Source organism: Megalopta genalis, chromosome 17 (assembly GCF_051020955.1).
Source record: "Megalopta genalis isolate 19385.01 chromosome 17, iyMegGena1_principal, whole genome shotgun sequence".
Lineage (NCBI taxonomy): Eukaryota > Metazoa > Arthropoda > Insecta > Hymenoptera > Halictidae > Megalopta > Megalopta genalis.
In genome coordinates this window covers 4,749,210-4,767,339 of record NC_135029.1, presented here as the reverse complement: position 1 = coordinate 4,767,339, position 18,130 = coordinate 4,749,210, and the positions used below count along the sequence as shown (strand labels likewise).

The 18,130-nt window shown below is 33.5% G+C and overlaps 1 protein-coding gene across 2 annotated transcripts in view; it reads right to left on the bottom strand.

Moving 5' to 3' along the window:
* Positions 1-357: 357 nt before the first annotated feature.
* ine (solute carrier family 6 member inebriated) overlaps positions 358-18,130 on the bottom strand; it is a 29,570-nt gene continuing 11,797 nt past the window's right edge. For both annotated transcript variants that reach the window (XM_076527195.1, XM_076527197.1), the window contains 9 exons: positions 8,610-8,744; positions 7,958-8,183; positions 7,006-7,273; positions 5,751-5,979; positions 5,256-5,368; positions 4,364-4,504; positions 4,084-4,284; positions 2,759-2,935; positions 358-2,673 (listed from right to left, as the gene is read on the bottom strand). In XM_076527195.1, coding sequence (XP_076383310.1) covers positions 2,503-2,673; positions 2,759-2,935; positions 4,084-4,284; positions 4,364-4,504; positions 5,256-5,368; positions 5,751-5,979; positions 7,006-7,273; positions 7,958-8,183; positions 8,610-8,744 — 1,661 coding nt within the window. In that variant the 3' untranslated portion in view covers positions 358-2,502. The remainder of the gene's footprint in view (positions 2,674-2,758; positions 2,936-4,083; positions 4,285-4,363; positions 4,505-5,255; positions 5,369-5,750; positions 5,980-7,005; positions 7,274-7,957; positions 8,184-8,609; positions 8,745-18,130) is intronic.

Here is an 18,130-nt window from a genome sequence, read left to right as displayed (position 1 = left end):
TATTACACAAAATGCAATCCAAATAGTGAAAATTCTACTTGAGTATAAATCGTAACAATCTACATATATATATAATTAAAGAAACATTACCTTGACAGGGAAGAACAACTTTATTGTTGTTGAAACTAATAAAATGACGTTTATATAGGAATGATGATATCGATGAAAGATGTTCGTTCAGTCAAAGTGAAATCGTTTTATCTCGTAACTTGAAGTTTTCATCATTAGATATAATTTTCGCTATTGATTATACCTTTGCATTACATGCTTAGTTTATACCATAGTTTATAACTATGCTTTATACCTTTCTTTGTTCTATCGATATGAATGTTAAAAGTCACGGTTTACAAATCCGAATGAAATCGTAATAATGATTTATTACATTCGTGAATTAATTACATATGAATTTGTTCAATACGCTTTTATTATCGTCAATTCGACTTTGTACGTTGTCGTTTCGTTTCGCAAAGTTTCATACACAACGCATCCAGCATTGAATACTGTATCAGCGACGCGTTTGTTTCGCCACGTGTTCGGTCACGTTGCACTTAATTAGCTTACGCAGCCACCCTTTGTAGCTCGTCCGATACGGCCGCTTCAGCGTTGCTACTTACTCCATAAAAATGTACAAGTGTGAGAAAATGTTATAGCATTTGTACTTGTTTTTCTACTTAACGCCGTCTATGTATGGTACATCGGTTTACTAATCGCAGTGCATTTAAACCGGCGTGTTATTTAATACGACGTGTTAATATATATATTACGATACATTAATGTACAACATACTATAGACGCGATGGTAGGTTTGCTAATTAGGTCTATGGACAACAGCAATAACATATATGCTGTTTGATTAATGCGTTACAACTTTATACAATTACGTACGGACGCACGTATAATGAAACGTCAGCTATCAACTATAACTAATTCCACTGCCTGAAAATAATTTAGCATCGCCTTTGCAATGATCACAATTGAATAACAGTACTTTTTTATTTGTTAGATGGATGTGAGTAATAACGAAAATACAGAAAAGTTATGTTCTATTTTTTGTTCGAAGTAGTAGTTACAATTTAGGTAAAAGAATGAGGTAATCTTCGAAATGACTTGTATACATAGTTCGTTTTTCTATAATATGCTTAACTAATTATGCATATTATAATAAAAATAATGATAATTCGAAGGTTGATGTATGATCGAATAAAGTATTGAACTATGCGATTTATTTGTTCGAATTTATTGACGGAAGTCTGATTGTACGAAGTTTGAGAAAAGTGACAAAATTATTTTCATTTTTTATTTAAAACTCGTAATTATTTGTAAGCTCAGAATTCTCCTTCTTTCATGTCCAATTCTAAGTGACCTCGAAAATTGATTTCTCAAAATTCGACCTCACGATGTTCTTAATTGAACAAATCTGCGCATCACTGTACACAAATCACGAAGTAACGGAATGTCGATTGTCTTTGCGTTCGAATAAAGATTATGCGCGTGTAGCATTGTTCGCCTCTGTCAATAAAATCGTTGCGAGACCAGTTTCCGATTACTAAACTAACAACAACGTTCCGAACCGTATCTTATTTTGCAGCTATTACCAATTAAATAAAAGGCTATAAAAAGTTGCTAGTTCTATTTTTGCAATAATTTACGGAATATTATAAACTTAAATAATTCATTTAGGGCTAATTTACTGTGTCACGATTAAGATAATGATTCCTCTTGAGTAATTACGTAAGAGTAGATACTGAAAACAATTCTGACAAATGATACAGAATTTATTTTAATAAGCTGAAAATCAAGTAACAGCATTCTTGAATTTATCCGAATTTTTCTTACGATATTGTACATTCACGTTTTTGCCACAAATGCGCAAAATCCGCAATCTCGTTCCAAGATAAGTAAAATTATTTTTTAATGTCAGCGTAATTAAGCGAGACGACTGTCCTCCAGATTAGCTTAATGACACTTAAAAAAAACGGATAATCCTTTCGTTATCAAAGCTGACTATAATTGTCTGCCGCTGGATGCTTCTTGAAACCTCCTAAAGATGGCTATAGTCACCTATCCAAATGAAATATTTCCGCTGAGTTCGATTACTTTTGATATAATCTTTATCAGATCACGGTCGGCTCGGAATCTCCAAAAGAAAAATTCATGCCGATCAAAATTAAAATACGCTCAACGAAGGGAATCATTCTCTCGTAAAAAGCTGTGCATAAACCTTACACGGGTCTCGCCATGTATCAGTTTTCTATCTACAAGAATCACAAAACTTTGATAAATAGTTAATCAAAATTTCCGTAAAATATAGACAAGCTCCGATCGATGCTTCTCTTCCCGTAGTCAAATCCTAAAAGTGTCCCATTCTTCTAAACGTCGAAGCAGGAAGACGTCTCGGCTTTCATTTCGATCAATAATTAACTACGCCTTTCGGGATCGTTCGATGTTGCAAACGAAGGTACTCGAAGTTACGTATCGATTTTATCCGGTTTCCTCGTTCGATCATGACGGCGATTTCGGTAGAAGGCTGTTGGTAGTAAGTTGTATCGGGCTGTTCGGGTCTTGCTGCTCTTTTATCATGTCCTCCTCGAAATTATGCATAGGCTCGGTGCAGTACTCTTGACCGCAGATCTTGCACGCCTCGAAATGCGGCTTAATCGAGTTCCACAATTTCTGAAAGACAGAACAGTCGAATTACGGTTTCGACGCGGCAAACTAAGTTTAATCGGCATCTAAACGAGTGCTTTCGTTATCGTACCTCGGCGCAAGTGTTGCCGCTGGCTTTGATGAACTCGTAAATAGCAAACGCGGGAATGCAAATGAGAGAAAGAGAAGCTATTCCCCAGCCGATCGCCTCTGCCCACCGTGGGTACTCGTATTCGCCATTGTGGTAGGTCGGTGGCTCATAATCAATTAAGCTGAACACCCACACAGCCTGAAACAGTCAATGATTTATAGAACTGTGTGCTACACGGCTAACGATTGCTTGTCGTACCCTGTTGAATCATTACGGACACGACCGATCAAAGTTTTATCATAGCGTTTCTTCGAATTTCGAATTCTCGATAGACGTATTTTACTCCGTTCCTGTCTCTGGTTACGAATCCGTATATTTTTTATCTTTACTTTATCTTCCTTTTCCATTTGCTATGTGTATATAATTTTTTTGGTGTATTCTATACGTATTTTCTTATAAGATTTTGAGAAAATCGATTTTAGAAGTAGCAATAATCGTTATCTTTCGAAACGTTTTACATGTAGAGTACACCGTTAAGTGGCAGTGCTGCTTTAATGGCTATCAGTAAGTGTTTAAATAGAATGCGATGTTAAGTTGTATTATCATATTCAAGACAGCTAGAAAATAATTTTGTGCAAGAAATAACTGCACAGTTATCACCGTTAAAGCATGAGATATTGTCAAAGACTGATAATTTGTACCCTTTGTTAGAAGAACAAATATGTTGTGCTAGATTTTGCATTCTTTTTGTTATGGACAAAGTTTTGTTTCACTATGAGAATATAAATCTCGAATGATCGGGGTTAACGATAATAATTATAATTAACGAGGAAAATAATAATCTGTTAGCTGAAATATGTTATAACGTTACTGTATAATCGATGTATCGTATTGTAGTTTGTAAATTGTTATCTGTACGACGCCTTCGTTATCAGTAATGCTTGTTCATCGTCGTTAAGTATATCATGCTTGTACTATTTATCGTTTCCATCATGTTACAATCGATTGTACCAACATTCGCGAATAGTGTCACAACCATAAGAATTCATTAATATTTTATTGTTTAAGAACGTATAATACTATATCTATAATTCTTATTACTCAATTGTTTCTTCCATAGATAAATACTATCGCTTGCAATTAAGTACTAAGTAACAATATATATATATATTTATCTATGGAAGAAACAATTGAGTAATAAGAATTATAGATATAGTATTATACGTTCTTAAACAATAAAATATTAATGAATTCTTATGGTTGTGACACTATTATATATATTATATTATATATATATATATATATATATATATATATATATATATATATATATCTGCATGTTTTACCATAATAAGGAGAGGCGCTGCGATTAGCCAACAGAACCGGAAGTACGAAGATGGCAGTCGTCCGGTCATTTCTTTCACATTGTTGCAAAGTCGTCGGACGCCATAAAACCAGGATATCGCGATCACTTCGAAGAATGCTAGAAACATGATCGATATCGATGCCGCATAGTGGTCTATCAATTGGAAGAAATAAATACCGCCCTGGAAACAGTGGAATGTCCATTAGTTTAGTTAACAGTGTGGCAATGTACATTGTATTTTCCAAGAAACTATTTCTCACCTGAGTAATGTTAGGCAAACCGAACAAAAATGATATTACACATACTAGAAGTACTAACATTTCGTGACACACGAGATGACGCTTTACCCATTTCGGAAAGCCATCTTGAATTGATGTTACGACCACCTCCACTATTGCAAACTGGAATAGAATTAAATAATTAATTATCAAGAAGTTAAAGTATTCAGGCAAGAAAGGTGTCCCAAAATTATTGTACAAGCGGGAGATGAGCGGTTCCTGAGGTCATTTCAAGTAACTGTTTCCTTAGCGAAAATGCAATCCGCGGCTTCGTTTACGAGTTATTAATGAAAAACAGTGAACCGAGCTTTGACCGCTCGTTGGCACGGCCGCTTCGCGCCAGCTGATCTCGCCTCTCATTGGTCACTGTTTTTCTTTAATAACTCGTAAACGAAGACGCGGATTGCATTTTTGCTGAGGCGAAAGTTGCTTCAAATGATTTTAGGAACCCCTCATTTCTCGCTCGTACAATAATTTTGGGATACCCTGTATAATATCCGCTTATTAGATTGTCCAAAACTCGATTGCCAATTTTTTGTTTTGTGATCATGAATTTGAAGTGAAAACAATTTGTTAAAGTTGACACAATGATTTGTGTTAACTTTCCTATCGTGCTTGCTTAATTGCTATATTTTTGCATCTCTGTTAAACTATATCCGAAATAAGAAAATTAGATGATTTATTAATTTGTTCCTTGACTTTTAATCTGCGAAGCTAATGTCATTTGAAGAAGCAAAATTCAATTATCCTCCCCAAAGTGACATTGATCCAAAAACTATATAAAGTATAACCTAACTATATGTATAAAAAATAAAATCCGCAGTTAAATTTATGAACAATCTAATGCTTGCTGGTCACTGTTCACTCGACCTACCTGACTATTCAATGAAAGGCAGACTAGCATAAAGAAAAATAACACGGCCCACAGTTTTGACGCAGGCATCTTGGCTAACGCTTGCGGGTAAACGACGAATACCAGGCCAGGTCCTTGAACGGAAATTATGATTTGTCTATAAAATTGCAGGAGAAGTTAATCTGACATTGATTGACACCACTCAGACGTGAAAATGTAAAGTATTTATCATTACTTGTCTATGGACATTTATGCTTTACATTTTTCTAGTTAAAAATCACGAGATCAAGATAAAATCGAATTTTACGATTTGCATTAAGAATTACTAGTAGCTTAAAAATAATATACCGAGGAGGAAGAAATTTCCTGAATGTCCTGTGATAAACCACCGAATTAGAACCTTCGTCGTATTTAAGATTAATTTATATTCGGGCGCAAATGTTAATTTGTAAAAGGACTTAACTCGTAAAAGACGTAATAATTTATTAAGGTAAGAGCTCTCTAAATGCTACGTACCATCTGTAAGAACAGCTTCGACGGACATGTTTTGTTCGAGGGCGATATTACCAATGGTGGCGAATGAAAATATTCCGACGAGCAGGCTGCTAAACGCGTTTATAAGCGATACCGCGACACTGTCTACCAAGATGGTGTTGTGAAATTTGTTGTAACTGGCGAAACATATCATCGAGCCAAACGCTATGCCGACAGAATTGAAGATTTGTGCAGCTGCGTTGATCCACACCTAATCGTTGCACATAATAGATCGAGAGAAACAGATTTATTATTGCTTCCAACGGCTTGGATAACAAATTCTTAGGAAATTGTTGTAATATTTTGCAAATTTCAAACTGTAAAACAGATATCAAATACAATTATTGATATCAAATACAGAGTATTTTCGAAAAGCTGTCACTATACTACCATAAATTCTTTTTTAAAGTTAATGTTCAAACTGATATAATTTAGCAAAAATAAAATAATAGATTTTTTTAAAGAGTAACGACTTTAGCGCGCTACAAACAATTATTTGTAAAAAGCAAAATTTTGTGTCAGTTGTTGTTTAACGCCATATTTCGACTGTATATATTATACCATCAGGTTATTAATAAAGTCATTGCTCTATTTAATAATCTTTTCCTGTGTTCAAACAAAAATAATTTCCATCAAACCAGGTTACAAAAAGGTACAGTCTTAAACTGCTATAATTATATTAAATTATGTTAAACTATCCAATCTCGTTGTGACGAGTGTCACCAACCAATACATTGTGAGATCGATTCATTTTAATTAATTAATACGAGCATTCACCATGCATACTCGCATTTTGTCCTTTCTTGTTAATTAAAAATATATTTGCATCTTCTGAACAGTTATAATGTCACATTTCAATCACCTTATTAAACTTATTACGAGGAGAAATAATTGTTTATTTGACTATTATCTTTTGTGATTTTCGCAATAAAGATCCACGTTGGAAAATTTCAACAAAAAGTGTTGTTCTAAAAAAGGCTGCACATGATTTCAGATTTTAAAATATACAATAATTGTATATAAATTATAAAGGTATTAGAGCAGAAGATTGATAATAAAGATGATAAAGGTGTTACAAACAGAAAATTATAATTAGTCTATTATACTAAAAACTGCAAGATCCACAAAGTACAATATCAAAATTGTGGATTTTATACTTTTGAGCAATTATAACTTTGTCACTGTTCGATTGGCAGTAGTTTTAGAGTTCAAGTAGCTGGGCATATAATTATATCACCTTTGCGTCACCGAGAAGCTCCCATCGCGGATGGAAGAAGAATTGTAGACCCTTGTCAGCACCTTCGAGGGTGAGGGATCGCGTAAGGAAGACAACGATTAAAACGAACGGTAATGTAGCCGTGAGGTATCTAACTTGTGCTGACGATTTTATAGATTTCCAAACGGAGAAGTACACCAGAATCCAGGCAGTAATTAGACAGGCAACTAGCTCCCATCTGAGTGCTCCAGAGTCTTCGATTCCTTTACTCATCTGGAGTACTTTGTTGCTAAATTGTTAACGAAAGATACTTATAACTTGCGTCGAAGATTTAGCAATATGTAGCAATATATCAGATCATTTTATAAATAACATGAATAACTTTTCGTATTCTTTGAAGCTAAAATTCCAAAATTTATTCACAAAATTAGTCTTTTATATATTGTTGTTGTTATTATTACATTAGAAAAACAAGTCGAAAATATATAATTCAATTTTTTTATTCGATGCTTCGTTTCTGAGGACAAATGAGTTGGCAAATTGGGCGTCCACGCGAGTTATTCGATAGGAATTCAGCTGACGTGTCTGTTCATGACCTATCAATTTTACTTATTTCAACGACACTGCTTATTCTATTTATTGCAGGACACGCGAATCATGTGGTTTTTCGAATTCAGTTTTCTCGGAGACGAAACCTCAAATGGGCAAATTTATTCCTTATTGTCGACTTATTTTGCTATATACAAAATACAGAATAAAATTCGTGGGACATACTGTATATTTTATTTCATTTTCTGCAATCTTACGATGTACCCCAAAAATACGAAATGAAATTTGCATTATTTGTGTAATGATCTACTAATTACACGATGTTTGATACGTTGGTTCTTTGAGATAGTTAAAGTGGTGGTAAAAATTACGATAATATTAGACAGAGAGAATCGTAGAATTATGCAAATTATTAAAAAATTACTCGAAAAATTCTTCTGAAGGCGTCCTGGAAGCGTTTGGTCGGGTACGATTGTCGATGGCACTGAAAGTTGGTAACCAGCAAGCCACGGTATTCCATGAGTTGTCACAGTCGGACCACGGTTGCTTTTCTCTGAACGCCGCGAAGAAATAGTATATAGCGTAGGCTATTATCACATTATGGTATGTCGACATTAAAAATGATATTACTACCGATGACAAGCCAGCCCCTGTTTAAACAAATAGAATCATTTCCCAATTAGTTCGTGTATAACATTTTAGTAAAATAACATTAATATGTTATATTTCTTAAATAAAAAATGTGTCATACTACAATTTATATTAAAGTTTTTTGATTTTTCAATTTATAATGTTTATTCAACTTGCTGTTAACTATTAAATTTTATTTATATAACATATTAGTGTTTATTGGTTTATACTGGAAAGCCACGATAAATGAACGTTACAAATTGGAAAATTAAAAAGTTTTAATATGAATTAGAATATGATACATATTTTTATTTAAGAAATAGATGTGAATTGTAATGAGAACCACATATACATAGCTATATTGTAACAAGCCAGCATATACTATAACATTTAACACATCGCTTGATTGATTGTTTTTTAATTAGAGAAGATCGATATTTCTGTACCTTTGAATAAGGGACAAATTTGACCGAGAGCACCAATCGGTCCTCGTCGAGTGAATTGTCCGATGCTAAGTTCCATGTACAACAATGGTACCCCACAGACTATAAGTATTAGGAAGTAAGGTATCAAGAACACACCTGAAACATTTCAATAAAAAATTAAATCCTTAACCTGTGAACTTACGTTATGTCATTTGTTCAAAACATATCGCTTTAGTTTCATTATTAAAACGGCGATATCGTATAATGATATATTTCCTCGTACTTATATTTGACACAAATGGTTTAGATGATCTTAAAGTGATCTCGAACACCATTACATCATTCAATTCCAAAAGTCTGATTGAAAGTATGTAAAAACGAATATATGAACTCATTGAAAGTAGAGGTGGACCCACGCATTAATAAATTACTGTTATAATTTCATTTTATCGTATATTGCGTTGAATATTTGTGTAGTAAAATGTTCTGTTGGTTCTATAATTATGAAACAAGAATGAAGTAGATTTCTTCTGTTGTTCTTTCTGTTTACTGAATAAAGTTTATCCCTGTTTAAAATAATATCGATTCTCGGTGCAATCTCAAATATGACACACTGCATTCGTTATTATCTTAACTTCAATGTATAAAAATTGACAATTTTTTGATATCTTTTTTATAGTTATGAGACGCAGTTATGAGATTGTAACATAAAAACACGTAGAAAAAGACGAATACATGACTAATAGATTGAATCGAAATGAAGGTTGCGTGAAAATCGCAAACAAACACATACAGATTCGGAACTGTTGGGATTATGGAATGAAAATGAATATGATTCTAATTCTTTGCTTAACACGTTCCGTGCCACGTGTACCATCGATGGTACACGCTTGCATGTTTACTTAGTGAACTGAACAAATTGTTTACAAGAAATTTAGAACCGAAGAATCAATTTCCACCGCAAGAATGGGCGTTGATAAGTTTTTGTTACGCTGTTATGTGTACGAGAATTAATAATTGCACGTAATACATCAAGTTTTAGTAAAATATCAAAGTGTGAAGATTCGAGTAAAAAAAGCTCGGCACGGAACGTGTTAAAATGCTATGTTAATTTTCAGCTCATGTCATAAACGTTTAAAGTATCGTCTATAAATGGCGACAAGCTTGGCAGCAGTAAATGCATCGAATTATGTTTATCAACCTACAGATTTGTACAAGGTGTGTTCCCAGACGACTGCAAATTGAATATTAATCTCGACAAGTGTTTCATAATGACGTATTATTCAAAGGGACAATAATAATCAATTGCTATCAATTGTGGTATCGATTGTTTGTTAAGACATGTAGAACTACTAACACCATAGTTGCACAGCTTATTATTCATGAACAACTCTTTAAACTTAATCAATAATTTTCAAATCGTACGATTGGTGCTAATGTGTGTCACACTCACCGGATCTGACGTCATTAGACTTCGTTTTTAGGAGATTTTTGCTGAGAGCAATTAGTACTTCAAAATATTAAATGTATCGCATAATTAAAGCTTGTGCAGCTACTAAAGTGGAAACAATTGAAAGAGCTTTGAAATACATAATTAATTGACTGTTTTCAACATCTCTTTAATATTTACAGCTAAAACTGTCATTTCACATATTATTACAGCATTTTTTCAAAATAGAATCTGTCTTCTACGATTAAATTTACTTCAAGGCCAGGTTTTAGACAGCATTGACCGCGTTTCGCTGCAAGATACAGTCATGTTCCGTAATTTAAAACAATTCTGACACGTACACTGCTACCATGCATTTATGACAAAAATGGATAAGTAAAATATCATGCAGTAAAAACGTCAGAATAATTTATGAGCGTTGTTATATTGTTTATGAATTTATGAACACTGTTATATTATTGACGAATTTATAAACGTATGGAAACTGTTATAAATAGAAATACATCTTCATGTAAGTTCTGTTTCGCACACAATTGATGCACAAAATGCTCATTTTGAGTAAAGATTCATCGGTGATCCAGTGAGATTTAAAAAGAAATGAAAAAAACATGCAATCTGTGCTACTCTCTTTTTGCACCATTAAATACGAAGGAAACATTTAGGCTAAGATCTTCTTTTAGCTAAGACACTCTGCGAAATGTCTACTTATTATTGTTTATCTTGTTTCCTCGTATAGATAGCGTCCCCCCTCAGAAATCAGTGAATCCATGCGCGTGCAGTATTCTAATCCATTTTGTCAGCGGACAAAAACGAATGCGAATGTTACTAAATCTGCCTGTAATGTGGATTTATTAAAGGTTGCATTAAACACGACTCGTACGTAATAGTGCTCAACGTTAATCGTCATTCTGTGGGCAGTAACAAGGTCACTGGATGTAACTCTTTATTCGTAATAAACGATGATCACAGTCCCGTGGATTACCACTTAATTTGGCAACGAGCATTTAGCCCGACCAAATCGTAGAAATATGTTTAGAACTGTACAAAATACATTTATTCTTTGCGACGAATAATTCCTCATTATTTATGCCACCTCCACTGCGTCGCGCAATCGTGCCGAAAATCATAACTAAATTGGAGCTTATTTGTTTGCTTGATCAAATGATCAATTTCAAATTCACAAAGTCACTCTTTTCATGTATTATTGTAACCAGGATTTAGAAACATTGTTGTTTAAATCTAAGAGTAATTAATATCGACTTTTTATATTTCACTTTACAGTTATTGCAACATTAAAAATAATTGTTTAACCAAGCTTTCGATTTCTTTTTGTGATATATATATTACTTATAAAAATCTGTATCTTTAGGGGGAGTTTTGTGTACGATACATCGGGAGTATAGTAATTTCGTAGTGTGATTTAGATCATAGCGTGACAGAATTGCAATCCTCTCCAGTTTAATAAAAGCATTATTTTAATGTCTGATATATCAGCGGTGCTCCATTTCCATCCGTCATACATTCAAAATGGTATGCGTATAGCGAGCTCAGAACGAGTTCGATGCTGAAATTCAATCACATTGCTCAGATATTGTACCGATTGTCGTTTCCGGTTGTGACACTGAAATAATTTGTGCCGCGTCGGTGCATCTCACGCATATGTAAATTAATTCTACGAATGTCCGACCGCGTACTAGTCGAACAAATTAAACAGCATTCACTGATTCGACTTCGTGATGCACGATATAACTCGATTATTGAAACAACTGTTTCGACGTATGTTATTTTATGGTAATGATGTCACCCGTTTTTCCTGTTTGTTACTACTTTACTATATCTTCATCAACCATATTGATGCGTCATGAAGAACATTAAAACTTTACTGCGGTCATCGTAGCGTGCAAATATGTTATTATAGTAACATTTAAGATAAAATAAGTACGTAAAAATTGCTACTAACTGAATATCAAGCGGTATAAATAGACAACAATGGTTATTAATACTATTATTGTAATTACGATAATATGTAAATATATTAATAATCAAAACGTTACAATATCGTGTAGATATATTAATACTATTTAAAATATAGTTATCAATATTTCCTGAAATTTTTATGTAGTAAAATACTGATCGTAGAAACTGTGATAAGTAGACTACGGATTTTGAAACAAAATAAAAATTGTTTGCATTAACTGCAAGCTACTGAAGATACATAGACACTTCTTTTTCTTTTTAGTTATTTTATTGAGTTGAAACTAATCCAGTAGTGTCTTCAAATTTTGTAATTATTTTTATTGTTTTGTATTTGATCTATCAATTTCTGTCAGAAATGCATAAAATTCGCAGTCTAGCGATAAGTGTATTTTAAGAATTTATTTTATCTATATGTGTCGAATTTTACCATAAATTAAACCACGTATTATATTACCTTTTCATTTATTTGAATATTTCAACATTATTCGGTGTATTGGTTCCATTATTATTTTTTTTTATTCTTCAAGTATTTGAATGATGCGTGAATACATCTTAAGGTTTAATCGTACCTACTTTTGCTAAGTCAATGGAAATGCCGTTGTTTATTCTTGTTATCAGACTGCGGATTTTTATGCAAAATAAAAATGGTTTGCATCAAATACAGGGAGTAGAAACTAAACCTCGACTAAAATTAATAAATCGACATTTTTAAGCTCTTTTAACGTTTTCACTATTTTAGATTACGACCATTAAATTTTGTCATAAATGCATTAAATCCACTGTTTACTTATTATAATTCTCATATTGATTACTTCCAAGTGGAGTGAAATGTTTGCAAAGTGATTTAACACGGTATTCATTTTTGAATTAAGAACTAATTCTATGACATAAGAATCCAACGTTCAACAGAAATATACGGCTACAAGCGAAGACCTGACGTTGATTCTCGTGGAAATTTCATTCCTTCCTTTCAGCGCTGACTCTCCCACGAAAATGTAAATTAACACTGGTCGTATAACACCGGTGGTCACATGCTTCATGCAAATGAATCCTTAAATCAAATTCGTACTCTAAAACTACTAATTCACGAACAGCTTTTATAATGATTTCTAAGTTGAACGTTATACATAATAATATTTTTCGTGCACAGAGTTCGTTGATTTGAACATTTATATAATTTGTATATGTTTCAACAATATTTCAAAACGAATAGCGTACAAACAAATTGTTTAAAATATTCATTCATTCGACGTTTCATTGTCATTTACAGATCAACGAAAAATAAGAACTGAATTACATAAAGTAATTGTATTAGACTAAATTAAGTTAATAAAGTAACTATATTAGCCTAAATTTGCACTGAATTAGATTTACTAATATATCTATTAGGGTTGTGAATATCAAAAAGTGTGAACAGTTCGAATCTTTTAAACTTTATTACAAATTGTAAGCAAATATTTTTTACTATCGTATACTACTTCATAGAAAAACTATCAAACGAATATCTTTCACTTATCAGCGTAAGTTATTCGTTAAATGTTCTTTTCAAACTTTTCTGCTACTTTGGAGGTACATTACACTTTCATGTATTCTTGTCAAACTATTTAATTCTCTGTGGAAGAGAATTCCAACATCAAAGAATTTTTCATACTTCGATTTTTGATAACTGAGTGATCTCATACGAATTCCTCATGAAAAGTAATCTGACGTCCAAAATATAACCAGACAGACATTTTTTACTAACTTGAGCTACCTGTTTTAAAATTGTTTGTGACGTGCTTACTATCTTTAGTGTGTTTATACGAGCTCATAATATTTTCCTATACTATCTAGGCGTAAAAAATGGTTCAAACTCCAGGCGAATATCTGAAAGCGACGAATGACCACTTGATGGGTTTAGACGAATAATATGTCTAGACGTTTTAATATGTAGGGACGTTTGCAAAAATTCAAGAATAAAATAAGAATAAAACTGAAAGGTGTCAAGAAGATGAAAAGAAAAATCGTGTTGTAGAGAAATAAAATCGTCATAATTTTTCTGAATAGCCGCTGTCAACTTCAACACATATTTGATACCGTTTCACGACACATATTTGACTTCGATTTAAACCATCGGATAGCATCACTTTTCAAATTATGCAATGTAAGTTATTGCATGATGTGCAGAACAAAGTGGTAATCAATAGATGCAAGGTCAGGGCTGGTTGAAAATTTTGCTGACAAATCACTGCGTTTCTTATAATAACTTACGAGATTACTGAAACACTAGCAAGAAATATGTAGAACTCGAAGAGACGATATAAAAATAATATGCAGATAAAAAAGAAACTCAGTTTTTCTTGTTATCATGTATGGTTAATGGCTTTGCGGGTCCCTACTCTCTACCCTCGCGTACCAGTGTAATCAATTTCATTGAGCTGCGAATATCCCCAATGTACATTGCAATCAATTTAGTAAAAGTATGATCACACAGACCTGCGATTTGACAATATACCGGAAAAACGAAGGATATATTTGAAAATCAAATTGCTAAGGTCTGTGACAGAGGCATTCAAAATGCTTCAACATGCCTGTTCCTTGTAACTTTTTCTGATTTCCACAAAAGAAAACGACGTTTTGACACTGTAGAACAAAATCACAGCAGAAGCTTGATATGGTTGAAGAAAATAATTATCAAACAAGATTTAAGCCTTTTTTCACACACACCAGAATCTCTGGAATCGCTGTAATAATCGTAATAATTGTTGGCTGATTAATGGGAGCTTTACGAGTCCAGATTTTTAGATACGTTGTCAAATCGCAGAGCCACGCGATCACACTAAATTGCTCGCAGCACACGTTAAGACATTCGCAGCTCGATGAAAATTGGCAGCTCGGCACACAAGGGCACGAAGAAGCAACCCGCGAAACCATTAAATCATATCTGATACTGTCGCAAGAAAATTGATAGCCAGAATTCTTCTTTATTACACCATAAACTCGTTTTTCTTGAAACAACTTCCTCGAAGCGTGTCAACAAGATCAACGAAAAAGTATGCAGCGATCAATTTGAAATTTTAACTGTATCGTAAGAAACAGTTCTTTTTCACTCCTTGACTTACAAATACCACCATTAATAAACTGCGGATTTTATGAATTTATAATAAAAATGACTAGGTGAAACTTAAATGTATGAAAACATTAAAAGAATTTAAGAATATTTTAGTTTACGTGCATATGTACATCTATGTATTATTTCCATCTCACTAAAATTATTAAGAATAGAAAGACATTTTTATTTCTATTTCTGTTTGTAGTAATCAACGAAGACAATTTTTATTTTACATAATAATCCGCAGACTAATGATTAGGTTGCATATTTTTTGTTTAATTATTAAAAACTTTAGAACTGTTTAGAGTGAACTTAGCTTTTTAATACGAAAAGTTGTCGTTTCTTTAGAAAATAATACTTTGCTGTTGATTACATAGTTAAAACTATAACTGTATATCTATAAAATAGAACCTAATTGGAATTTTTGATGTCAGAGAAATTTGTATTTTTACGTAGATGGAACTGTAAAATTCGACTGACATAATAAAGTTTTTGATTAATTATTCTGATTTATGTTTTAAATATGCATTCCGTGTATTGTGAGCGCGATCTGAAGAAAGTACTCCATGTTTACAGTTAATTGTTTTTAAGATTTCATGAAACGAAAACGTCCGTCTTTTTGCATATCGATTTCCTGTCATTCAAATATCGTACGTTTACGTGTTATACCTAGGCTGCAGATCTTTATGTAAATTAAAAATTGTCTCCATCGATTTCAAGAAAACAGAGTCTACTAAAAATGTATCTCTACTCGCAATAGCTCTAATTATTTAAAAATAATATGCCGTTGTTCCTTTATTTATCCCACGTTCTTCCTATTTCGTACTTCACGTTACTATTTTTCTCATAAATGCATAAAATCCGCAGTCTAGTTATATAAAAATAATTTATTTACATAAAAACAACTCCGGCGATTAATGCAAATTCTTATCACACAAAACGTTCTAGAAAGTCGATGCATCGATTGTAAAGATCGAGAGACTCTCTTTTCAAAAAGCACGCCACGCGGGTCGCAGTTATTTTCTTAATTTCTGCGTCAAACGATAAATTCCTTTCACCTCGGAGTTCAATTACACTAACGCGTTTTTAACTGATACTCGAATAGCGTGCGCAGCGTTATGAGACGATTATCTGTCATTTGTTGCTACTTTGTTATTCAAAAGAGTGCGTTGGTCCATGACGGGTGTAATCACACCGTGCGGAGCCGCTCTAGTTTTCCGGTTGTCCAATTTAACGAACAGTTGGTCAAAATGATACTCGACCGATTATTTCCACCGGTGTCATTGAAATCATTTACGATGCTCGCTGGTGTAGTGCTACGTTCCGGCAAGGTCATGTATCAAGTTCCGCGAGCAGATTGCGCCACGTCCGGACTCTCCGCCGAGATGCTTTCAGACTTTGAAAATTAGCGGCAACACGATACGCACTTGTATTACGGCTTGGCGAATCGAGAGAACGTCTGCCCTTGCGCTGAATATATTTTCGAGGATGTCGTACAAAGGGGATGCGACGCTTGAAACGCGATATGCATACCGTATAGAAATTATGAGAACACGCTTCTGGTTCGATATTTTCATAGAGACTCTCTATCGGAACGCGTTATATTCTTTATATTGTTATTAAAAAATTCTAGCCTCAAGCTAGAAGAAAAATTCAAAGATTGCTAAGTAATGCGAGTCGATGAGCTATGCGTGTTAATTCTTAACTTCCTGTCTGTGATTTTTATTAACGATGCAAACGAATTTCTTGCATTTTTTAAACGTAGTAATGGGTTTGGTAATTAAAACGATGTTAAGAACTGAAAAGTGATAGGCCATTCCTGCTTCCACAAATAAAAACCGAACGCTATTTATAGTTTGTTTGAGCATGTTCAAGAAATATATTTTGCTGAAAAATTATATAAAAAGATTTGACTTAACACTATTCCTACCGACACTTCACGTATACCTATTCCTACCGCGACCGGTCAAATGACCGGTCTTTCACAACTTATATTTTCAATATTGAATGCAGACCAATAGCCAGTTTACCAGTATAAAAATATATTTTCTTTTATTCAAGAGTACATAATCTACATTTCATTCTTTTTCGTCGCATTTTTTACAAATGGGCTTCTCAACTGTACATTTTCCGCATACGTACTTTTTACATTTTAGACAGATTTTGTTCGTCTTATTATCTTTACAATACCTTATCTGACATGTTTTCCGTTCACGGGAACCTGTACTTGTACTTGCGATGGGTATTGGTTGATTTTCTTTGCCGAACTCTCGTTGATATTCGATGGCAAGTTCTTCTGCCAATTGGAATAGAAATTCCTGTCTTGTAATTTCTCCTCCCGCAGTTTCTTTATATAACACCCATGCATTTATCCCGGCTAAATCCAAGATATTAAAAAATACTTGCAAAGGCCATCTCCGAAATTTAGATTTTACCGAATAATTTCTGGCCATTTGATCGGTCGCATCTACGCCAAATTTGGTGCTATTATACAATTGAATTGTTTCCGGTGATCGGGTGTCATTTACTTCAACTTGTACGGAGTTGTGCATTGAACTGAGAACTAGAACTTTCTTTCTTGGTTTGGCTTTGTAAATTGTCAACATACAATTATTTGAGCGATAGAGTTTGGTTGAGAAAAGTGCCATGTCGTCGTTTTTCAGTTTTGCCAGTCTTGGTAGCTCTTTTCTATTTGCTCTGATTGTCCCAATAATCGTAGTTTTTTTTTTTGCTAAAAGTTTTGTTGCTAAAGGTAGGCTTGTAAAAAGTTGTCTGTGGTTATATTTCTTCCACATCCTACATACGATTCTGCTAATTTCATAGTGACGAACTCTCCAAGAGGAACTGATGGTTATGTCAAGGTTATGCCAAATATGGAAAGCCGTTTACGTACATCGGATGCTAACCAAAATTTTATACCAAATTTGTCCGGTTTATTGGGCATGTATTGAGTGAATCTACACCTTGCTTTCGTTGGAAACAATTGTTCGTCAATAGTAATATATGGTCCTGGTTTATAACAAT